General features: G+C 39.5%; 1 protein-coding gene across 2 annotated transcripts in view; it reads left to right on the top strand.

The window, feature by feature from the left end:
- The window catches only part of mfsd1 (major facilitator superfamily domain containing 1), a 28,547-nt gene extending 3,474 nt beyond the window's left edge, over positions 1-25,073 (top strand). The window contains exons 5-17 of one of the 2 annotated variants that reach the window (XM_036555774.1): positions 40-107; positions 198-306; positions 746-848; positions 5,035-5,133; positions 5,482-5,593; positions 13,021-13,077; positions 13,221-13,377; positions 14,005-14,102; positions 15,027-15,139; positions 16,677-16,724; positions 16,819-16,885; positions 24,315-24,408; positions 24,956-25,073. In XM_036555774.1, coding sequence (XP_036411667.1) covers positions 40-107; positions 198-306; positions 746-848; positions 5,035-5,133; positions 5,482-5,593; positions 13,021-13,077; positions 13,221-13,377; positions 14,005-14,102; positions 15,027-15,139; positions 16,677-16,724; positions 16,819-16,885; positions 24,315-24,408; positions 24,956-25,015 — 1,185 coding nt within the window. In that variant the 3' untranslated portion in view covers positions 25,016-25,073. Of the gene's footprint in view, positions 1-39; positions 108-197; positions 307-745; positions 849-5,034; positions 5,134-5,481; positions 5,594-13,020; positions 13,078-13,220; positions 13,378-14,004; positions 14,103-15,026; positions 15,140-16,676; positions 16,725-16,818; positions 16,886-18,243; positions 20,198-24,314; positions 24,409-24,955 lie in introns of those variants that run through there. The other variant, XM_036555773.1, reaches the window with a different exon arrangement.
- Positions 25,074-26,047: the final 974 nt, after the last annotated feature.

Genomic DNA, 26,047 nt, shown 5'->3' with positions numbered 1-26,047 from the left:
CTGATTAAACATATATATAATCTAAATCTGTTTTTGCAGGTAATATTTGCATTAGGCGCTTTGGTTGATCATTTCTGGTTGATGGAGTTTGGCCGCTTTGTTTTTGGGTAAGTTTCCCTTTTATTTAGATCAAATTCACCCAGCACTCATGATTAAATCACTCAGCACGCCCTTCTTTTCCGTCTCCGGCTCTGCAGTATTGGAGGAGAGTCTTTGGCTGTGGCGCAGAACACATACGCGGTGAACTGGTTCAAAGGGAAGGAGCTCAACCTGGTGTTTGGCCTGCAGCTCAGCATGGCTAGAGTGGTAAGACATCACCAGAAATGATTAGAAAGAAAATTGCAGCACTTTTTAGGTCCATTTTATAAAGTATTTCTGGGTTTATGTAACAAAATCATATATATATTTTTAAGAATTAAACAGGCTGATTTTGTTGCTGTGCTTTTAAGACTGATATATGTAAATGAGCTCTGTTTTGATTGGTTGTCCTGTAATGTGCCTCATTTGAAAAGCAGTCTTATTATTTAAAATTGAGTATAAACTTGGAATAAATTAATTCCTCCTGGCTCCCTATTGAAAGTCTTATATGTGGTACTTTGCCTTAAAATACTAACACTGCTAAACTGTTAAATCATAACACTGCTGGTTAGGATTGACAGTAAACCATGTTAAATGATCCCCAGTAAATTTCCTTCACTTTTATCAGTTTAAGAATGATTTCAGATGATTTCTCTCCGTCTCCCAGGGCAGTACAGTCAACATGAACATTATGGGCTCGGTGTACGATCACATGAAGGCTGTCTTCGGCCAAGCGGGCTACTTCACTCTAGGATCTGCTCTCATGATTGGTAAGTGTTCGGTGCCTGATATAACCTGCATAGTCGGTCAAGGATCAACTTCCCCGTAGCCTTGACACTGAACCATTTTGGTAAAGTGAAGTGATTCATGCAGTAGTGGATCCCTGTGCTGTTCTAAAAAAACATGGCTGTAGAGGTCTATATATATATTGTTTCCTTGTTTCTACGCTCATTGTCCATTTTATCAGCTCCACTTACTATATAGGTGCACTTTGTAGTTCTACAGTTACAGACTGTAGTCCATCTGTTTCTCTGCATACATTCTCTAGTCCTTCATCAGTGGTCACAGGATGCTGCCCACAGGACGCTGTTGGCTGGATATTTTTGGTTGGTGGACTATTCTCAGTCCAGCAGTGACACTGAGGTGTTTAAAAACTCCAACAGCACTGCAGTAACACTAATGTGGTGTTTAGTGTGTGTTGTGCTGGTACGAGTGGATCAGACACAGCAGTGCTGCTGGAGTTTTTAAACACTGTGTCCATTCACTGTCCACTCTATTAGACACTCCTACCTTGTCAGTCCACCCTGTAGATGTAAAGTCAGAGACGATAGCTCATCTGCTGCTGCACAATTTGTGTTGGTCATCCTCTAGTCCTTCATCAGTGGTCACAGGATGCTGCCCACAGGACGCTGTTGGCTGGATATTTTTGGTGGGTGGACTATTCTCAGTCCAGCAGTAACACTGAGGTGTTTAAAACTCCAGCAGCACTGCTGTGTCTGATCCACTAAGACCAGCGCAACACACACTAATACACCACCACCACGTCAGTGTTACTGCAGTGCTGAGAATGATCCACCACCCAAATAGTACCTGCTCTGTGAGGGTCCATGGGGGTCCTGACCACTGAAGAACAAGGTAAAAGGGGGCTAACAAAGTATGCAGAGAAACAGATGGACTACAGTCTGTAATTGTAGAACTACAAAGTGGAGCTGATAAAATGGACAATGAGCGTAGAAACAAGGAGGTGTGTGTGTGTGTGTGTGTATGTGTGTGTGCTTATACAGTGCTGGGATATAAACAATACAGCAATTTTACTTTGGGATTTTTACATGTAAAACAGCCTTTTAAGAGGATTTTGATTGAATATTGTAATAATCAATTATGATTGCTTATAACATTTCAAAATTGATGCATTTCAGTGGACCAGCCTTGCATTTTTGCTCCCCTGCTGCTTATTGCGTGATAAACTCTTTGCTTTGGTCAGTCAGATGTATACAGTGTGCTCTTGTTAGAGAGTTAGTATCATTTGCGAAACATTTGGCCACATTTGGCATCACTTCACTCGGTCTCTGAAACTGGGGTCTTGAGTTACACTCCTGTATCCCGGCCAATGAGACATGGTTTTTGAAACCTGAAGCCATGTTTCATTACTGCACTGACTAAGTGAAATCCTCATGGGGTTTTTTGTGCAGAAGTGCTGTTATCGCTTCATGGAGTTTCCTCTTTCACTTCTGCTCATCTCACGTTACTTTGGTCTTATCCAAATAGCAAGCTCCACCATTTCGTTTTCGCTGCATCATTGTTTTCTCTTCTCCATTTAGCAGTTAGCTGTGCTGCAGGTTTTAAAATGTTTTGCCTCTATACAACGTGTTGGCCTGCAGATGACCATTATATTGTATTTGTCTTGTATGAACTGTACAGATCGTGTTAGTTCTTTTTTGATTCAGCGCTGCTGGTTTACTGAACATTAAGAGCGTTTACATGCACTCAGTAATCCAATAACTGCAGAAAATCAGATTTTGTCAGTAATCCGATCAACACGTTTACATGCACTTGAGTAATCAGATAACGTGAAACGTGTCTACATGAGTCAGACAGTAATCAGATTTCTGCTTTGTGACCAGCCAATAAGCTCACAGAAGAAGACGCAACGTAAAATGTAATGTAAAACTAAAACTTTGCCGTGGCTTTTTTTTAAAACATTCATCACTCCAGAAACATTTTGCTGAATCTCATGCGTTTGCAGACTAAGAAATCCGAAAGAAATCAGAGTAAGAGTTTACATGCACTGAGAAATCTGATTCCTGAGCTAAACTCCAGCTCTCTCTATTGGATTTCTTAATCAGATTTCTAGATCAGAGTATGGTGTTTACATGACCACTTGAATAATCGGATAACTGCAGAAATTAATATTATGTAACGTGAATGTAAACACACTCATTATTGATGGAACAGATGGTGGTACCTGCAGCGTTGGCACGAGATGGCAACAAAACAGTTTTGGAGCGGCGCTGAAACCAAACATAAAATGAAGGATTTAAATATTCTTCATCTTCTTGATGATGTGTGTTCATATATTCAAGTAAAGTCACATGGTGTTTAAAAAAAAAAAACCTGCAGCATAAAGTTTGAGTTTTACGTCACGTCGTCTTCTGTGAGTTTATTGGCTGGTTGCAAAGCAGAAATCTGATTACTGTCTGACTCATGTAGACCTGGAGTTTCCCCATTATCTGATTACTCAATCGCATGTAAACGTGTTGATCGGATTACTGACATCTGACTTTCTGCAGTTATCGGATTATTAAGTGCATGTAAACACACTCATTGTGTCTGTTCTATGTTAATATCGTTCCTCAGGAAAGACGGAATTATCTGTCTGGGCTTTACACTAGAACTTTGCTGTGAGGATTTGATTGAGCATTAGTGATGTCAGGTACTGATGTTGGACGGTCAGTTCTGGATCACTCCAACTCATCCCGAAGGTTGATTATTATTGTGCTAAATTACATCACAATACACTTTACTGAGCACATCACAGGTGTCCTGAGTATTTCTGGAGCGCTGACCAGTCGCACGATTCATCTAAATAGAGATCTAGAGTATGTAGTGAACCTGTACACGAAAATGTATACTATCATACTGTAAAACTGAAACTGCAAAGTAAAAAGGAGATGATTGACGGCTCATTATGTCATCTTATGACCAGCTGTTGCTTGTTCCTTATTATGTTGAATAAAGTTATATTGGTGTTTCCCCTATTTTTAAACTCTGTCTGGCTTGGATGAGACATCAGGTTGTTACTGGCAGACTGTCGTTCAGTTTTTTATATGATATTTATTCAAATTTAGCTAAAAAATTCTATTTTTCTGCTTTTTATTTTGGGTTGCTGAACACTGTGTCTGTTCCACGTTGATAGCATTCCTCAGGAAAGATGAATTATCTCTCTAGGCTTTACACAAAAACATTGCTGTGAGGATTCGTTTGAGCGTTAGTGAGGTCAGGTACTGGTGTTGGATGATCAGTTCTGGGTCACTCAAACCCCTCCCAAAGGTATTGGATGGAGCTCCATCACTCCAGAGATCACAGTTCCACTGCTCCACAGCCCAATGCTGGGGGGCTTTATACCCCTCCAGCCCACAGTTGACTTTGGGCATGGTGACCTCAGGCTTTTGTGCAGCTGCGCTAGAGCGTCCTGTTCCTTGTCAGAAAACTGCTTTAAACCATGTCCAAACATATTTAAGTGTCAGTCATCATGCAGGTTAAAATATATTCATGTTATGTAGTAAATCAATTAGAGCTCTATAAGGTACACCAAAAAGATTATTGATTTTTCTTTTTAAATATTTTTTGGCACTAGCTAAAAGCTAATTCTCATTATTGTAATGTGTCCTCATATGTTTCTCATAAGAAATTTTTTTATTAAGATATTTTAATAAGAAAAAAAATATTTTGTATTACTTATAACTGTTGAATCTCTCTTAACCTCAGTGGTTGACAGTGTGTTACAGTAATGAGATTTGCGAATTTTATATCTATATATCTGTCTATACATATATATATATATATATCTGAATGTTTTTAATAATTAGCTTAGACCTGCAACCCTGTACAGATTATGATAAAAGTTGGGGAAAATATTATAAGTATACATTTATCCTCAAATATATCATAAATTTGATATAAATTGGACACTGCTGAAGATTAAAATGAACTAAATCATTTAAATGTTTTTAAATTGTTCAACCAGTATTGAGTTTTTTTTAATTGGGCCCCAGACTTTGTCATGTTCATGATTATGACTCAGCTTTGTCAGCAATGGGTGACCTTAAAGTAGCTGGATTCACTCGTTAGCAGGAGTGTCTGGATACTTTTGGACATAGAGAATTTGGCTTAGGCTGTAGTGTAGAAAGTGTGTGATATCTTAGGAGAACTGACCCGTGTGGACTTGTGTTTCAGCTGCCACGACGTGTGTCTTATCGCTGCTCTGCGCTGTGGTGTTGGCCTTCCTGGACAAGCGGGCAGAGAGGATACTCAACAAGGAGCAGGGGAAGACCGGTCAGTTAACTGTGTGTATGAGTTTATGGCTGCTTGGGCCTCCACTGTACAAAGCTGTTCATGTGTTAGATTGCCTGTCTTTGCACGCTCCACTTAAAACAGATTGATAAGTAACTCTTCTGCTGCTCTCAGCATCTTTTTTGTGACTGTATTACGTTCGGTTTGTCACCGAGGGTTAGGGGCATGATTACAGCCCTTGCTGCAGCCTTCACAGCTTTTCATGTGTCCTGTTTTATGACACTGTCAGAAAAACGGCTTAACTGAGCAGATAATGCCACGGTGAGCAGAGGGAAGCAGTTGTCTGTTTTTATGATTTGTGTTTGTACATGTGTGTGTTTGCCGGTGCAGGAGAAGTGATCAAGCTGAAGGATGTGAAAGACTTCCCTTTGCAGCTGTGGCTAATATTCATCATCTGCGTGGGATATTACGTCGCCATCTTCCCCTTTATCGGCCTGGGACAGTAAGTACACGGTCATGCCCACTTTTTCATACTTAGTATTAAAAAAAGTAAATATTTTTGAGGTCAAGTGTTGCTTAGGGCGGCCAAGATTCATTGAACTTGATTGCTTTTTTAAAAAAAGAAAAATATTGAAAATGAACATTTTCTATGAATTGGCAGCATTTAGTTGGGATCAGTTAGCAATACCATTAGAGATGACAGTATTGTTATTGTTATGAATTTTGTTATTGTGTTACTATGCATACTATGCATGATTCTGAGCATATTGTGGATAATGTGAGTGTATAACACTGACCAACTGCATGTTTTATTACAAAGACAGCATGGTTAGGCGGGACCCACCACATTATCTTGTGGTGCGGGTCTAATTTTTAGTGTTGCACACAGGAGCGTACAGGAACCCAGCCCAGTGCAGGTGGGAGCTGGCCGAAGCACGCATGAAGAGAAATTATGCAAATTAATGAATAGACTAAATAAAGTACAACGATCACTAAATGATATATATACACAGTATAAAATGATAACTGTAAAACAGTTAAAATGAATGAAGTCATTCTAAAGAGCTGTGAAGCAGCTGATCACGTAAACAACACGCAAATTATCGTAGCTTACAGAGACAACAGAGCCTATAGTCCGGCGGCCACAGCTGCCCAGTCCGTTCGCCTCGACTGAACTGCACGGGTGGGGGCGGGACAAAATATTTCAGTTGCGGGCGGGAGAGGGGACAAATGATTCCGATTTTCTGCGGGAGCAGGAAAAAAACAATCCCACGCAGACCTCTACAGCACAGTATGTAAAATAATAAGAAATAATAATCATTATATTCTAAGTGTTGATATGAGTTTTTAAATGTGACACTTATCTGCCATTTTGTCTGTGTCCAAATATCGTGATGTGTATCGCTTATTGTGAAAAAAGGCGTTAAGTATCATAATATACTATTATTTTCCATCTGGTCCATCATAATTATCATCATTTGCATAATGCATAAATATTATATTCTCCTGTGGCAGAGGCTGATATGAACTGATAAATACACCTCTTTATGTGCAGTCATTGCCACATAGTGTATATATATGTAAAGTTGGACGCAAACGTTTGGGCACCTCTGGTCAAATTACATTTGTTGATCTTCTAAGTATAGATAAGTGAACAAATCCTCTACATAGAACACATTTCTGTACATTTTAATGCACAGTTACAGTTGATTTGCTGAATTTATCATATTTGGTAAACATGAAATATGACTAATAAATAGAAATTGTGCACTAAATTCTGCAGAAAAATCTCATATTTCAGTGTGTTCTCTGTAGAGAATGTGTTACCTTATTTTTACCAAGATTAATGGTCAAGAACTGAGTATGCTTATTACTCAGCAACGTATATTATGGCTTCTGACAGCCCTTAATGTCATCTACGTATTCAAGAACTATGACAGATTATAAATTTTGCATTTTACACCTTTTGAGGAGGAGATTTTGACTTTAGTTTGACTTCTAACTAAATGTTGCATTGATTAAAAGCTGAATCCACTAAAATGCAAAGTAGCATTTAAAATTATTGTAACTGGCAGTTTACAAAAAAAAGGTCTGCTGTCCATAACAGACACATTTTACTTACTCCCATAGGGGGCAGTATTAAAATGCTTAGCAGCCACAGTCTCAAATTTCCCTTATTTAAACAGCACAGTTTGCCTAAACATGTTTTACATAAATGGAAAATAAATGTAGGCAGTACTGCATGAATTCATTAGTGCAAGTGGATGTGTCCAGCTGAAAAGGGGTCTGGATGGCTTGTAACACAAAACGTGTTCAACTTAGACAGTTAAGTTAATTTAAAAATAGCCTAAGCTGACCAAAGTGCTGTACAGCAGATTAAGCAAACAGAAGCAGAAACACATACTGACAGTGCCGCACAAAGAATGTTTTGCAGCAAAAAGTGCCCAATTAAAATGCAAAAACAATAAAAGAAAACATGAAGTAATACGTAAAACTAAAATAAACATTTATTTAGATGAATAACTAGGTGCATAAAATTTCACATTTCGTTAATAAACAATCTTCCTTGAGATTTAATTGAGAGCGTGAGACAGTGAGCAGTGGAACGGCGGGACCTGCCAGACGAGTGAGGACTAATCATATCACAGGTTTACTATGGGGCCAGACCACATAGTGCCTTAGACAAAAAGGGTAAAGTCTTAAAACTAATTCTGTGCTTGATGGAAAGTCAAGACGGGTAGAGAAGCCATGATGGGTGAAATGATCTCTCTTTCTTGTGCCTGTAAGAAGGCCTGTGGCGGCATTTTGGGCAATTTGCAAACAAAACAAACCTAGCCATGGTGAACTCTCTTTAGGCTACTGACCTTCTCTGCTAACCCAGATTTAGATACTCTGTGATTAATCTTCGTGCATGTGGACAGTGAGGTTTATGACGAACGTTCAACACAGGGAAGAGTAGAGCAGCTTATTTTTTAGAGGAGGAATCAACATGCTGCAGAAATATGTAGAAAGCATTTATAACAATATAAATGGATGCTGTCTCCAGTGCCACCATGTTTGTGCTCATTGGAATAAATATTGCTTTATATTCTTGATATTTGTGTAGCATGATTTGTTTACTCAACTGAAAAGCATCATTTTTCATGTGACTGGTGGCAAAAAAAGTGACCCAAAAAAGAACCGGAAGGCTTTGCTTCCGTCAGAATAATGAGCTCAATCAGGGTTGGACTGATCTAAGCCTGATGTTGGTTCAATCTATAGCAAATCATCCTGCTTTGTGAGATGAACCCCTGGCTAAAACCAGTGAGACAAAGACTATAAACAAACAAACAAATAAACAGGACCAGGGGCCTGTCTAATGAAGCAAGTTTAACAGAGACAGAGTTCCTGCACTTTCAGCTTCACAAAACCTAACAAGTTTCTTCTACAGTCTTCTACAAAGACACTTACCAGCTTTCTTTGTTAACCCAAGTTTAGATACTCAGCCTATCATTATTCCTTGTGTGCATACAAATGAATGCATAGCAATTATGACAAATGGCCAAAGTATAATAATATGCATGAATACAGTTTTTTGGCAGTTTTCAAACAGTGTCCACTCACTGTCCACTCTATTAGACACTCCTACCTTGTCAGTCCACCTTGTAGATGTAAAGTTAGAGACGATAGCTCATCTGCTGCTGCACAGTTTGTGTTGGTCATCCTCTAGTCCTTCATCAGTGGTCACAGGACACTGCCCGCAGGACGCTGTTGGCTGGGTATTTTTGGTGGGTGGACTATTCTCAGTCCAGCAGTGACACTGAGGTGTTTAAAAACTTCAGCAGCACTGCTGTGTCTGATCCACTCAGACCAGCACAACACACACTAACACACCACCACCACGTCAGTGTTACTGCAGTGCTGAGAATGATCCACCACCCAAATAGTACCTGCTCTGTGAGGGTCCATGGGGGTCCTGAGCACTGAAGAACAGGGTAAAAGGGGGCTAACAAAGTATGCAGGGAAACAGATGGACTACAGTCTGTAATTGTAGAACTACAAAGTGCACCTATATAGTAAGTGGAGCTGATAAAATGGACAATGAGTATAGAAACAAGGAGGTGGTCGTAATGTTATGCCTGATTAGTGTATAATATATGCAAAAAGTAAAGCATCTGTAACTGTAAAACGCAGCTCTGTTAGTTTGTATTTGAATATTAAACTGTAGTAGATCACTGTGTACCGGTGCCGGCACCCTTCTGTTAAAGCATTCACTTCTGTTTTTTATACAACAGTTTTACACATCAGATTGTCCAGGAAAACAGTGATGCAGTGTACAATTTTGAAGGCTTGAAATCTCAGGATTCAGTTTGGTTCCTGTTTTATGGAGCCGTTTTGTGATCCGTTATTCACAGCAGTTATGATTGGCTTATTTGGGGGGGATCATGACTGTAGCTCAAAGTATGTGGGAACAGCACTCCTTTAACTTTGGGTATGCTGCTTCAGGCAAAAATGGAGCGACAGTTAAAAGTTTAATTGCTTTACATTCTTAAATTCAGTGTAGTATGATTTACTTTCTTTTGCTAAAAAGCAATCAATATTCTTCACATGATTGGTGCTGCGAACGTTATGAAGAGAGAACCGTCATGAGACAGCCAGTGGTGGACGAAGTACACAAACCATGTACTTGGGTTAAAGTAGAGATACCCAAGGTAAAATATTACTCCAGTAAAAGTAGAAGTTCCTCCCTTTAGACCTCCACTTGAGTAAAAGTACAAAAGTATTCACCTTCAAATGTACTTAAGTATCGAAAGTGAAAGTACTAAAAGATTAATTATGACTCTAATGACCTATTATCATTTTTGTAACAAGACTCTGATTCATTAACTCATTTCAGGTGAAAATACTGCAGTGTCACGCTTGGTAAACCAGTCTTTTAATAGAATGTCATTAATTAGTCTGACGCTGATGTCTATTAAAATTATCATAAGCACAAAACACTGAAGGTAAACAATTTCCATTAGGTAGAACCGAGCAGCTCTGAAATAACTTTTTGCGAACACGCAAAGTTTCGGTTTAAGATTTATTTGCAACTTAATTATGAGTTTAAGTTTAATAAAAACTTGCTTTAAACTCAGGTTCACAAATGAGTTTTCCTTTACTGTATTTCATCTGTAGGTCTCTGTTCATAAACATAAACTAGCCAAAACAAATTTACTCTAAACTGAAAGTGTTTGTATAAATTCAGAAAAAGAATATGTTTCTATATTGTGGTCTATTTACACAAAGTTAGGTTAGTTCATCATTTATGTTGAAACAGACACTCCCAAAATTTTACGCTGCTGCACTGACGTTGAACCGTATGCTTGCACTGGGTCGGCATGACCAACAGGTCAAAACCAACTCAAAACAAAGTGCGCACTGTGCCCTGATTGGTGTTTTTGCTTCACGCTTCTTTTATTTTGACCTGTTACATTTTTATACACACATAAACCAAAAGGAACAACAGATTTTGCATAATGTAGAGGAGTAAAAGGTAAGATATGTGACTTTGAAATGTAGTGGAGTGAAAGGTAAAAAGTCACCAAAAATGGAAATACTACAGTAAAGTACAGATACATGAAAAAACTACTTAAGTAGAATTACATTTACTTCGTTACTGTCCACCACTGGAGAGAGCTGAGCTTAAAGTTAGCTGGGTAAACCATAAACCCTCCTGTGTGAGACAGGCTGCAGGAAGACTGTCGTTCATTCAGGCTTTGGAATATGCACTATATGTAGGTTATGTAGTGTATGTAAATGTGGGTCACTGACACAGAAAACTGAGTGTTAGCCATGAAGAAGCTTAAAAAGTGAATTGAAAGGCTTGCAGTGGGTTTTGTTTCCATGCCTCTGGGGAGCACCGTGACTATTTACAGCAGCTGCTTAAAAAAACGATCGACTTAAGTCAACCAAGCTGGAAAGCTGCCTCCTGATGGCGAAGTCAACTACTAAAGATGTGTTTTTCTCAGGTGCCTGTTGGCCTTTGCTGCAGACAGTTGTTTGATTCCAGCCCACTTTTTTGCACTCAGCACAAAGCTGGAGGCAAATATTTACCTGTTGGTAGGAAATGCTCACCTTGTTCAGAGCAACAGACACAGGACTGCAAACATTGATGGGTTCCAGGGATGAGCACAGCTCTGTTCCACATGCCTTTGTCTCATTTTTATTTAGGCTATTTAAAGCATTCTGTAAACCACAGACAAGTCATCCTTCAGATGACGATGACTTGAATGTTCATTTGAAGTCTGTACATCTGTATTCAATGGGCCTCACTCACCAACCGTTATTAAGAAGAAATTTCTTCCAAACCCCGTTTAGACCGTTTTTATGAAGATTTGACATTCTGTTCTCTTATTTGGGATTTGCTCTTAGGTAAGAACAGAATCTGCACACACTCAGTAGCATGAAGGTATGAACAGTCCTGCGCTTTAAGATCATGTCATGAGTCTGACGTAATTCTTTTCTGAAGAACTGTTTGGAGCTGGTAAAAATGTGGACCAAACTGGGAGCTGATGATTGGTTTGAAAAAAAAAAACACAGCGTTTGCGTAAAAACTCCCAACTGTGTAGTGCAGGACTAATCTAAGACTGGAGTTGAGGCACATATTTCCAAAAAAATTTAAAACAAAAAAAAGCATTGTCTTTATGTGTACAACTTCTAAGCAACATATTTCTACCAAATTCATCCAGCAGTCTTATTGATACATGCAAATGTAACAGTAAGCTCTGCTTGATGGACTGACATATGAGTGTGTATTATACACACACACACACACACACACACACACGTTCTAAGCCGCTTATCCTTCTGGGTCGTGGGGGGAGCTGGAGCCTATCCCAGCAGTCATTGGGTGGAAGGCAGGATACACCCTGGACATGCCACCAGTCCATTGCAGGGCAGAGAGACAGACATATACGTTCACACACACATTCACACCTAGGGGCAATTTAGCATGTCCAGTTAGCCTGACTGCATGTTTTTGGACTGTGGGAGGAAACCGGAGTACCCGGAGGGAAACCCACGCAGACACGTGGAGAACATGCAGACTCCACACAGAAAGGACCCTGGTCGCCCAGCTGGGGAATCGAACCCAGGCCCTTCTTGCTGTGAAGCAATAAATATATAAAAAAAATAAACACACACTATATGGCCAAAAGTATGTGGACACACCCATCGCATCCATCTGAGCTTGTTGAACATCCAGGAACACACTCCTGATTCAGTTTTTTTTTTTGCTGATATTGCTTCCAGAGACAGTTTAGAATTCTGTAGTGAGTTCTAACGGAGGATAGACATGCGTTTCAGCATTCTGCAGCCCCGCTTTTTGGCTTTTTGGTCTGCTGCTTTGCTGATGTTGCTTCTAGGTGCTTCCATTTCACAGTACACTTACAGCTGACTGGGGCAGATCTAGCAGGACAGAAATTTCCCAAACTGGCTTGTGGTAAATGTGGCATCCTATGACAGTGGCATCTTTTAAGTGGCTGCTGTTGGAACAAACCACGTATCTCTGTTTTTGGTTTTTGACATGTTCTGAAAATGCCTGTTGCTCTTTACATTGTCTGTAAATTTCATGATGAATGGGCCAAAAGAAACAGGCCAAAATGACTTGGAAAAAAATTCCGGTTCCATTGACTTACATTAAAAGTAAAGTAGGTTTTTTCCTTCTCCTGTAAAGTTACCGTTTTGGAGATACAAGGTTTTGTTCTTACAGCAGCGATATATGAAACAGTGAAATTTTAGCAGTGTTTTTTTTTTTATTTCAGAAGAACAAAATTTAGTTTTCCATGATCTGGTGTTTGTATTATTTTGTCGAACTGTGATATATAAAACTCTGCGAGCATCAATTTTAGGGGTGGAACACTGATATCCTAAAATCCAGCTCATGTATCTAAATTCTTTCCTTTACAGAGTCTTCTTCATCGAAAAGTTTAACTTCAGTCCAGTTCAGGCCAGATTAATCAACAGGTAAGCAGGGAGAGTACCAGTGTTGTCTGAATGGAAATAAATAAAGTGTTATGGCTTGACTGGTAATACCTGTACAAATAAGATGTATAACCTGATATTATAAGCCATTTTGATTGACTTTTTTCTTACCTCTTGTTTTTCAGCATTGTTTACATCATCTCTGCTCCGGCCTCTCCTGTGTTGGGTTTAATGGTGGATAAAACAGGCAAAAACATAATTTGGGTTATGTGTGCCATCATCACCACGCTGCTCGCTCACATGATGCTGGCTTTCACTTTCTGGAACCCCTGGTTTGCCATGGTAACTCCGCTAGTTTATCTGTAACCATTTCAGTAATGCAGTTGGAGCATTTTCAATATTGGACAATATTTGTTGCATTATTTTGTACTTTGCACCCTTTTTGAGGTAATTGTGAGCCTTGATTAAATATCTTTTTGTCTTTATATGTATAAGTACTTTGGTTTTATTTAAAGGGGAAAGTCATGTGTTTGATGTGTTTATCATAGAGAAACTTGCTGACTCCTTACAGTGATGGTGATGAGGGTTGCAATGTCTGTAGCACAAATGTAGCCTTTTTTTTTATATATATCCAAAACCACTAATGAGTCTGCACATATCTGCTGAGTTTAAATGTTAATGTTGATGATGGTAAAATATAAATCTGAGAAGAGGGATTTTTAAAAGCACATTTTGCCCAAAAACGATCCTAAAACAGTGCATCAGGCAGCATATTCATAGCCATTTCATGTAACTTCCTGTGAGGGAGGTTTAAGAGGCATTAAACTTTTCAGATGTCCGGTTCCTATCACCACCTCCATGAGTCATTCTGACTTGGTGAGCATTCTGAATGACTGTTTGCCTCTTTAACATTGGTGGAATTCCCCTCCAAGTTTCTTTATTTATTTATTTCCTCATCTCTCCCTACAGGTTATCATGGGATTGTCCTACTCGCTGCTGGCCTGTGCTCTCTGGCCAATGGTGGCCTTCGTAGTGCCGGAACACCAGCTGGGTACAGCCTATGGATTGTAAGCACTCCTTTTGCTATGTCCTCTTACAGTGCTTTCCTGAGTTCTTCATGTTTTTACCTGCGCTGTTTGATAGCTGCACTAATGGTATCTGGAAAGTGTTTTGGTCTGTTGGGCTGCTACACAGTGAAAGCAGTGCAGATAAATAACATGGAAATTTTATTCTAAAAGTCTGTTTTACACCAAAACTGTACACAGTTTGTTTTTACAATACCATCTTTGGGAAAATGTACAAACGTCCCGAATGTCTTATACGTGATATTTAGGGTGTTGCCCAGGCCGCTTTCCAGTGTGGAAAAGTGAAATGAGAACGGAGAGTTTCGCCTCATTCAGGAGCTGAAACTTTGAGCACACACAACTCAATGTCAGCTGCTTTTTGGAGGGGAGATTGTGGCACCGTCTGAAGCAGGGGCAAAGCTAATCGTTTTAGCGTTTACCCATCTTGGTTGTCGCCATGCCAACAACAGAGACAGAAGTGATTGATTCAGTGATTTCATTTTGCCGCTGCAATCGGACAGTGCGTCCATGCTGGGCATTGTAGTGAGAACATTGATAGAAGACTCAGCTGTTGAGGCTGACCGTGCACATTAGGAGGCGTCAAGGTGCTAATGTCGCCTCAAATTTGTGTTTTGTGGTTGTGTTCGAGGCCACTCTTGGTCATGTGTTGGCAAGTACACTGTCTAGTTTCTGACAAAATGTTGCAAATATCTACCAAATATGTGTCTCTGTTTGTTTAAAACAGCAGCTAGAAGTTGACGAGTTTATGAGATTCTTTTGTAATTTTCTACTCCTTACCTGGTATTACAGGTAACATATATATGCTAGTTTTAGGCTTAAATGCTCCTGTAATGCAGTTCTGCCTGTGAAAAGGAGATTCTCCCCATTGTTTCAATTCTCCGTGTCTCTGTCTGCTTCCCTTGTCAGTATGCAGTCCATCCAGAACCTGGGGCTGGCGCTCATTTCCATGGCAGCAGGAGCCATTCTTGACAGCAAGGGTTACCTCCTCCTCGAGGTCTTCTTCTGCGCTTGCATTTGCGGTGAGTGATTTGTAAAAATGCAATGGTACGTTGTGATGGAGTCTGGAAGGATAAACTGCATTTATTTTGAATGCATTAGGAATTCACTGATATGGTGATTGTGGGCTGATGCCGATATCCAGTATTACACATGTACGTTATTGTACATAAATATTTATACAATGTACAAATTGGAACTACGTCTCTTTGGATTAGCATTACAGAGAAATACACATTTTATTCTGAAAGACTAGAAGTGCAGTAAAATGCTGCTAATGGTTATTTAAACAATTTTCATGCACCCCTAGTATGATCTCATTTTTTGGCCCAATTTGAACTATTTTCAAACATAAAAATGAAAATCATTTTGGGCTGAAATGAGCATTCAATAAAATTTGATAACTTTGATACGTAAAATATTAGAAAACAATTTGAATTACTGGAACTTTTACCAGTTTTAAGAAAGCATGCCCTTCAATGCATCAGTTTGATCAGTCTGACAGCAAACAAGGGGTCATCAATACCGCACAGTAGCAGCAGAACTTAGATAATCTACCTGCTTATCACATAAACAGCGGTTTTTGGTCAAATGTTCCTTTCCTATCAAATCCATGATGATATCTCAGTTCACATTGTTGAGACTCTCTAATAAACTACCTGTTTTAGAGTAAAAATGATGAGGCTGAAGCGTTGGCCTCCTGTTCTCCAGGTTCTGATTTGAAATTTTCTGTTCCACCTCAAATCGTGCAGCGGTTGCATTCTGGCACCCAGACCTTTTAAGGTGGAACTGACAATTAAAATAAGAAACTGTCAAATAAGAAGTTAACTTCAGCCTCGTGTGATAATGCTGGGTCTAATCGCCTGAAAATGATTTTCCTACTGCTTGCCTGCTCTTAAATGCATTTATTACTGAGAGTAAAAGACTGTGTGCAAGCTAGCCATCCGAAGCAGAAAGCGCATAAGCCCGGGTATAAAACTGCTTTTCAGTGGCTTTAAAAACTCGAATATAAAACATGCTCACCCGCCTCGCTCACAGACAAGAGCTGATTAAAAAAAAGCTGCTCCCAGTTTTAAGACAATGTGGTTATAAAGACGCTGTTCCTCCCTGTATCACTCACCACATTGAAAACCTGACCTGGGTTGCCAGATTGGGCAGGATCCCTCAAATAGCATTATATGGTACTTAATATGATTGTAATTGTTTTGTGATGTTATTCCATTGCATTGCAGTTTCATTAATAATAATAATAATGCATAGCAACACAATTATGACAAATCATTTACCATTTAATAATTGAGATGAGACACATTTTAGTCACCTTATCCTCAAAGACTAAATAGAATATTTGAAAATTAAAATAATCGACAGTTACAGAATCTTAATTATTTGACCAAATCATGATTAAAATTTGAAATTTCCTGATGCATTAAGTTGTTTCCTGATGAACTGCAACAGAATTGTATAGAGGTCAGAAATGTACACGCCCACTGTTTGTTTATGTCTGTAGTCTGTGCGTGTAAACTTACTCATGCTTGTGTCTTCTCGCTCTTTCCACAGTGGCTCTGATAGCAGTGGTGGGGCTCTATTTTTTGGACTTTGTTCGAGGTAAGTTAAACAGTGATTCAGTTGAGTGCATCAGGTCTCTAGCGCTGACCAGAAGGAGTTGCGTTTGCTCACTTTATCTCCTGCGCTTGACCAGGTGGAGAGCTGAACCTTTCAGCCGCAACCCGGGCCAGACTACAGAAGACCTCATCTCCGGAGTCAGAGTGAGTTTACCACCCAACCTCAAAGCAGTTTGACCTCTTATTCTTTACCACCCACCTCATTACATCTGCACCTCTTAACCTTTCAGATACACAGACCTCATGCACAGTCAGTACAAACACATCTGTTAAAAAATACAGACCCCATATGCTGCACTTCTGTCTGTTAAATTAAATGTTAGACAGATATTCAGTTAATGTTTTAAATAAAGACCAATTATGGAACCCAAAATTGGTGAGTTATATAGGGAGATTCACTTGAAAGAGGCCCCGAATATTCTGTAATAACTCTCGCTAGGTTGAAGCAATCTGAACCAAACAATGTGCAATGAGCTGCTCAGTACATGGAGCTTCGAACAAGCCGGGATGCCCCTGCATTGGAGCAATGAGGTAGGCCTCAGACAGCCATCGCGAAGTTTGACCTCCGTTTGCAACTTCCGGGTGCATACCCCCGTTCCCCTTCATGTGTCTGGCAGAAAACGGAGATCGCTTCCAGCATCGCATGTAATGTAATCGATCACACATACATTAAGGTAGGTAGCGGATTTTTTGGTTCAGATTGCTTTATCCTAACGGGAGTTACAACAGAATATTCGGGGCCTCTTTCGAGTGAATCTCCCTGTAGTAGCCTTAAAGGGTAATTCCATATATGTTTTTGTCAGTATTGTTCTATTGTTGGGATGTAAAGTCCTTCTGAGTGGATTGATGTGGTATGGTGCATTGTAGAGAACCTTACTGACTTTTCACAGTGGTGGTGATAGTAACCAGGGCTGTGATATCTACAACCCAAGTATACCAATTTTATTTGTTATCTAAAACTACCAGTGAACCTACTGAAAAATGTTTTGTTTGGGAACTATTTTGCCTGCCATAAAAGAATTTAAAAAAATTGGTTTTACTAAACAAATCTGGTCTAAAACCTTTCAAAGCAATGACTCAGACTTCAGGCAGCATATTCATAACCATTTCATGTAATAACTTTCTGTTAGGAACCCGATGTCCACCTCTAAAAGCTCCCTATCACCACCACCCTGTGAATAATTTCTTTAGAATGGAGCATTTTACACCAAACCACTCTGAATGACTTTGTTCACATCTCAGTTTTTTAATTATCTAGAAGTTTTGAAAAATCGGTGGAGTTCCCTCCATCTTGAAATCCATTAAATCACACCTTCATTTGTATCTGAGCCACCATAATGTGGATAGCTGCTGTGTGCATCCTTGCTGGATCCCATTTAGCTTCTCCAGTCCGGGTCACCTTCTTGCAGCAGGGGTACTTTGCAGCCTCACCCGTTCTTGGCCACCTAGTGGGTAAAATGTCCTGCACTGTAACAGAGTCTGTGTGCTGTGATATGTTGCAGGTGAAGGCCGTTCACTCCGCTGGCTCCACCCAGCCTGCTGTGAGCCGTCTCACTGGACAACCTGACCTGTCAATCACACACCGGTGGGGGTGTTTCTGCAATACTGCACTGCTGCTGCTCCTCACCACACTGACCAATGCTGTCTTATTGCACTTCTAGGCTAACACCACACTGACAGCTAACTAGGGCTGCAACAGATACTTGCTAAATTGGATAATTAGAATATTTAAAAAAATGGAAAAGCCATTCAAATAACCACTTTCACCACTTTGATGTACTTATATGGGGACACAGACATTTTTTTTAAACAAGCACACAGTTTCCATCTCTGCATACCAGACTTATTGGAGATTTGGCCCAGGTTGCAAGACTATTTCTTACATTTCTAACCTCAGGCGTCAGTATCAGTTGCAATCCAAATAGAACTGATCCAGGTGCAGTCCAGGAGCTTTCTACTGCTCTGGTTTGTTAGCTGGCATGTTCTCAGCTGCATTTATTACCAAGGATAAATGAGAGCGCACCAGCTACCTATATTTCCGGAGCAGGAAGAAATATATTCAGGCTGCACCGGGCGATAAAGCCGACATGTCCGAGTCTACCTTTAGTAGAAAGCAGTTTTGAACAGCCCAAAAAGTTATTTTCATTTTTAAGATGATTAATAAGACGCTGTTTCCTGTGCTGTCCTGCACCGCTCGTCTCCCATGCTCAGAAACCTGTTTAGGGTTGCCAGATTGGCCAGGATCCCTAAGTTAGCATCTCCACACAACTTGCCATGAAAAAAATACGAGCGGCGTTTATTTTTTACCTTGTGGTAATTCAGTTTAATTAAAAATAAACGAAACGGTATAGTACGAATATTGTACAAACAATAGTAGGTAGGTACTATTTGTATTTTAAAAGTATTATTGTTTGCACCATAAAGTATAATAGAGAAAAAAATGCAACCAAAGCTGTAAAGAAACAAAAAAGGAACGTGCAGGGAAATCAAACAAATACCCAGAAATGCTTGTACAAATTAAATAAAAAAAACAGACCAGAATAATCACAAAAAATCACTTGAGCATTTTATATTCTTCTAGAATATTCAAACATTCGAGAAAATATTCAATAGAATATTTGAAAGTGAAAATATGCAAATGTTGCAGCCCTACAGCTAGCACTGCTGTAGGATCTCAAATCCTCCTAAACAGCCTCCTCTCCTCGTCTTTTGACTCCAGCTGTGAAACGAAAAGGAAAACAGTGGAAAGGTACGTTGGCTGAGGAGTGGACGCTGTAGGTGGATTTGGCTCAACCCCTCAGGCCCCCCTTGGGCTCACCCAGGGACAGAACTAACCTTTTAGTAGTGCTGATGTGTTCTGGGTTGGTTGTGGAGAGCTATGGACGGTGTCCTGTCACTCTCTCAACACAGCCTCAGGGCAGCTGGCCATCAGCCGCTGGGACTGAACATACCACTTCTTATTGCAAGTCATATGGGGCCACTTCTTTCCTGTCGACTTTTGCACCGGTGGATCTTCACTCATTGGAAAACTGTTATTCTGCCTTTTACTACATCCCAGCCTGTGACTTTTCTGTTCAGGGCATTGTTCACTTGTTCTTCAACACCTAAAACATTAAGACTGAAGCCCAGGCCCTGTGAGAAAAGCTTTCCTCACTTGTATTTTATCCAAATGCACTTCAGCCCACTGCCTTAGTTCTTGTATGACTGGAATTTTTTATTTGTTTTTTTTTTATGAGTTATTAGACTTTGTTTATCCACAGTGTAATGTTTTGTGTCTGACTAACATCTGGCATTAACATTTTTAAAACGGGTTTTATGTAAATAGTTTAATTATAAGAAGTGTAATGAGGTAAATAAGTTTTTATTCAAATTGTCTCCAAAATTTTCAAGTATGATATCAAACTTTCTTTACAAGTGTAAGTTGACGATTAAATGTAGTTTTTTTTTAACCCTTTATTCACAGTTTACAGACTGGTTTTACTCACTCACAACTGAACTCAATCATTTTGTATTGTTTTCCATGTAGTACCTTAATAATACACATGAGGCTGTTCATGAATATTGAGGGATTTAGTCCAAAGCTTTTTATCTTTGAAACTGGGAAAAGCAGGAACTTTTCTCAGACTTTGTAATATTTGGCCTGTCTGTTTGACATCTTGCTAAGATTTTCATATTTATTCATCTACAAATGATTTATGATTTGAAGTGATAAAGCGGCACGCTGTTAGTGTTTTGACGTTACTTAAAGTTAGGTTGGCTTTGCACTGTGTAACTTTCATGCAACTTTAGTTGCTTGAAACTTATGTGAAACTAAATTGCACATGAGTTGCATAACATAAAGTGTCTTGCAACTCATTTGAACCTCACCCGCAACAGTTGTAGGCGGCTCAGCTTTGTGAAACAAGTTTCATGAAACAGCCAGTCAAAATGCTGATACGGCATGACGCGATCACGTTGAACAACATACTTTCAAAGCTTTGAATTTGCAGGATCAGTGGACAGAAAATAAAATAAAAGATGGTTTATTGGGCGGTTGACAAGGAGACCTTCAGTCAACCGGTGCTCAAATTTTGTCAGTTTCCTGAGTGATGATGACAAAAGTGAGTTTCTCAGGGATAACGTTTCTTTAACAAGACATAATAACTAGCTAACATCTGTTCTTGACGCCCCATGATTTTACACAGATTTTATTTTAAGCTTACATACACTCGACAGATAAAAGTGAAATATATAAGTATCACACAAAGATGATAAACATGCTGTAAATATATAAATATTTACACCTTGCAGTGACTTTACAACAACAATAGAAGTTATGTTGCAGGCAACTCACAACATGCAGCTAGTTGCATAAATGTTTCACCATGTAACGCCTACCTTAGAGGTGCACTGATCATCTGATTACCTGATTCAGAGTTCTTTACAGCCAAATTGGCTTTTTGATCATATTATTACATTGTTTTTGGTTACTTCTTTGAGTGTTTTGTCCAGGTTTTATTTGTGCATGTTAAATCAAATGGGCGAGTTGCAACTTAGCAAATAATGTAAGGGCGTTTTCTCATTGTTTAGTCTGCCTGCCCAGGCCGACTCAGTGTGAAACTGATACTTTTGTTTCCTTTTCTATTTGTTCCGATTTGGTTTCGCACTGCACAGATTTAAGCAAACCAAAACCACAAAAACTTTACAGAATGCAACGTGGGAAGGGTCTGGAAATGTACTCACAAAGTATTTAATTCAGTGGTCAGAAATATTATATGCTTGCCTCAGTCCCTATAGTTTGGGTCGAATCACTTTCTCACTGCTGAGTTGACTTTGATGTAGTGCTGGGCATCCAAATTCAATATTTTATGGTTTCGATGACCAATTATCAATTACTGTCGCAAGATTCCATGTAATTCAGTATCAGCTTTCTCTACCCAAAGCCCTATTTGGACAGGATTAGTTTTACATGAAGAAGTAGGGTAATGTTATATATATTAATATATACATATAATATTACTGCCTCTCAGTAATTCCCTATCCGAATGCACCATGTCAGTCATTTAGAAATAACCTCAGGTTATATTAATCCTGTGCAAATCGAGTTGTTGATAAAAACACTCATTCTGTGGAAAAGGAGTTTAAGTATGGAGGCTCAAAGAAGCATTGATTTGTGTTCTCTGTGGCTAAAGTTGGTATGTAACGTTACTCCATTTAAGGTGGAACGGGAAAATTTGAAATAGAAGCTGGCGAATGAGAATCTGACTTCAGCTTTGCGACTTTTTGTTGTCTGACAGTTTCTCGTTGCAGATTAGACGTATCAGGAAACCAGCTGGAGTGATTATAAATGTCCATTTAATTTAAGTCCGTTCTTCTCCAAATGATCAATGTTCTTCTTAAATCCTTTTCTTTGCCTTTTAGTTAGCTGCTAGCTAGGCAATATTGTTGTCTGTGTTGCTATGGTCATCGGCAGTCTGTGCGTCAGTCTTAAGGGTTAAAGGGTGGTGAATTATCAGATATAGGCTACATTAACTCCAGCGTTTAAGACCATTTAGTGTTAAACTGTGTTGAACGATCAGCAGAGCTTTATTTTACTGTAAAGGAGGATTGTTTTATTTTTACCGAAAAATCTTAATTCTGCCACATGTTGCTGACCCCTGACTTAGAACATGTAAAAATTACAAAAAAATTCTTTGATTTTATTTTATGCAGTGATGATGACTGCTGTGAGTTCCCAAGCTAATGGCATTGCTAATGGCTCACTGCAATCACTCAAGACAGCGAGGTAAATTATCGAAATAAGAGCTAAATTAAATGTTTTGACATTTTCTGCTCTTTTCTGGACTAAAGGCGGTGCGTAAATCAAGTAGCCACCCGCATCTCTATCATTTATACTCATGCAACTCGGTCATAAACACCACAGACATCCTGTGGTAAACTGGCATTACCCACCTCCACCATGGAGAACTGATCCTGTCCAAATAGGGTTTAAGTCAGTGAGCCAATAAACATGTTTGTTCAGACTCTCCACTGCAGACTGGCTTTCTAAATTACAGTCCATGTGAATGTTATTAACGTCAGTGCTTCTTGATTAAGGCCTTTTCCCACCAAGTACTCATTAATATGCATGTGATCGCTTGCAAAATATGACGTTTATAAAAATTGGACTCTCTCTAAATTGGCCTTTTGGTCTGCAATCTGTTGTCAGTAAACAGACACACTTCCAGTCATTTCTGCTATAACCAGCAACCAGTTTAGATTTGCACAAGTATCAAAAATTGTAATTCAGAAGTTTTCATCTTTTAGTCGAGTCCTTTTGATGTGTAAACCAGATGTGAAGGCTGTCCAATCAGTATGACGAAAAATGTTGTGTTCTGTTTGGAAAATATAGGAATTTAAAGTGACCCTCTGTTATGGTGTTAAGTGTGGAGTCACATTCACAGTTTGCAGAAAGGTGCAGTCTTTGTGTCAGGGAGAGAAAAAGTCTGGGGGTGGTTTGGGGTGGATAGTGTTTTCCTCACTATCTGTGTGCCTTTTGCTGTGTGCCTGAACTGAAGAAATTGTGTTGGTTTTATTAGTTTGTTTTGTACACACTGAGGATCGGGAGAATTTAATAAAAATGTCATTACATTTGGTATCTTTTGATTGCTTGGCTGGTTCTGCAAATACATGATAGTGGTGTTTTTTTTTGTTTTTTTTTAATTAAATTTTAAGCTTACTTTAAGTTAGGGCTGTCATAATTATTAAGTGTACAGTGATTATTTAACAGCTTACAATGATAATGCATATTTCAATTCTAATATCTGCCTTACAGTAAAAATCATTCTTTGAATAGGCTTCCTTTTCGTTTTTCTTTTTCAGTACTTAAGATTCTTTAAAAGTCTATCGCTGCTGTCGGAAGAAAACTTCGTATCTCCATTTTTGTCATTTTTTTAGTTTTTTAGACAACTTGGAAAGACGTCTGGTTCCATTGACTTACATAAAGTAAAGTACGTAAAGTATGTTTTTTCCTTTTCCTGTTATCATTTTGGAGATACAACGTTCTCTTCCGACAACAGCGCTATGCATAGTTTTATTATCGTTGAGTTAAAGGGGCATTCTGGACAAAATGAATAACAAAACCATCACTACATCTGTTGTAAACATGCGCACTCACCACCTACAGCGATTCCACGATAGGCCTAAGAGATTTTCTGGTTTAAAGACTAGGAACACCTTCTGATGATGTACCTTGAAGGTGAAAGGAACTTGTGAATAACTACAACAGCTTTGGGGCGGATAGTGTTTTCCTCACTATCTGGGTAGTGCAGAAGGAAGCCAGATCTCTGTGGAGGAGGAATCCCCAATGGTTGTAAGTTGCATTTGCGCAGTGCATGCTGGGTATTGTAGTGAGAGAACACTGATGGAGGAAGATACACTGCGTAACACAAAACATATTGAAGGCTACTTTTAGACCAGTATTGATGTATTTCACAAGCCTATTTTTGTTGTTTGTCCTTTATGAACTCATTACTTGATTAATCGCCTGGTCTGATGTCTGTTCAAAGGTCTCTCTCTCTCTCTCTCTCTCTCTCTCTCTCTCTCTCTCTCTCAGGGAGGTACGGCGCATGCGGGACGACTTGGCTCGTTTGAAGCCCATGTCCACCTTTGGCCTGCGCAACCGCTATCTATCCAGACTGGGCGCACAGGTAACCTTCACAAACAAGCTCACTGCCTCCTTTTCTTCTGTCAGTCCACCTTGTAGATGTAAAGTCAGAGACGATAGCTCATCTGCTGCTGCACAGGTTGTGTTGGTCATCCTCTAGTCCTTCATCAGTGGTCACAGGTTGGTGGACTGTTCTCAGTCCAGCAGTGACACTGAGGTGTTTAAAAACTCCAGCAGCACTGCTGTGTCTGATCCACTCAGACCAGCGCAACACACACTAACACACCACCACCACGTCAGTGTTACTGCAGTGCTGAGAATGATCCACCACCCAGATAGTACCTGCTCTGTGAGGGTCCATGGGGGTCCTGACCACTGAAGAACAGGGTAAAAGTGGGCTAACAAAGTATGTAGAGAAACAGATGGACTACAGTCTGTAACTGTAGAACTACAAAGTGCACCTATATAGTAAGTGGATCTGATAAAATGGACAATGAGCATAGAAACAAGGAGGTGGTCATAATGTTATGCCTGATCGGTGTATAAAATCCATATAACTGACTTTCCATCTCTGTGTCATCCATGCACAGCTCCCTGACCACTACAGCATCCACCTGTCCTCCCTCGCTTACAGGAGTCTGCTCCGATGACCTCTTGCAGTCTACAGCTGGCTATATAATGATGGAATATGAAACTAAGCTGAGAGGGCATGAGATACACGATACTTTTAGGTATTTTTTTTTTGTAGGTTTAAACTGCGCAGTATATTTGGAGCATCTGTCCAGCACATTTTGGTGCACAGACTGTTCAGGTATTTGAAAGTTGATGTCTATTCCATTAAGAAGATGCACATCCAGCACTTTGTATATGGACATTTTTGACCACTCTAGAACACGGCAGTTGAATGTATGGTAGGGTTTACAGTTCTGGGGGATTTTTGCAGATTTTGTACAAGTTTCACAAATTTTGTTTAATGTTCCTGGATTAACGTCGGGCTAAAAATAGCTATTTATATGACTGTTTAGGCAGTAACATTGTTTAATAAAGAATGTTCTACAGTATAGAGCTCTGATGCCTGTTTTGTTGCTTCTAATTTGAAAAGCAGGCACATGCATAGAAGTAACCCAGAGGTCGGTGCTCTTTTACCCTCAGAGTGTACCAGTGCCCTCTTCTATAATTTGTGTTTTATATGGTCATACGTTGTGTGAATTGAACTAGTGGTTCAGCGTTGGTTCCACATTCTTCATCACTTTTAGGCGCCCCCTGTGGTGCAGTTCTGGCACCAATGGAGATTTCACCTTAGTAACTCAGACCTGTTATGTGTGTATCACCACAGCGCTGAAAGTTTGACCAAAAAAGCACAAATTGTATCTTTAAGAATGCATCGCATTCCACAGTATGGTAATTTTGAACAACAACCATTGTCACACTAATGTCTCGCTTACCAAGTTTCTGTTATTGTGGAAGACAAAAAAAAACAAAAAACATGGCTTTATGGCAGGAGTTACCACTCACTAATCTATAGTAATGTGGCAGCATATTGGATAACATTACAACCTAGTATGCAGGAGATGCTTTTGCAATAATAATGTTTTTTACTGAATTCTTAACACTATATTAATACAGACAACCTGGAGAGTTGTTCGTTCAGTTGTTATGCTTCTTAACTGTGGAACTCAATT

The sequence above is a fragment of the Colossoma macropomum genome, unplaced genomic scaffold (assembly GCF_904425465.1).
Source record: "Colossoma macropomum unplaced genomic scaffold, Colossoma_macropomum, whole genome shotgun sequence".
Taxonomy (NCBI): domain Eukaryota; kingdom Metazoa; phylum Chordata; class Actinopteri; order Characiformes; family Serrasalmidae; genus Colossoma; species Colossoma macropomum.
Note: the sequence above shows the minus strand (reverse complement) of the source record. Positions and strands in the feature narration are given on the sequence as shown.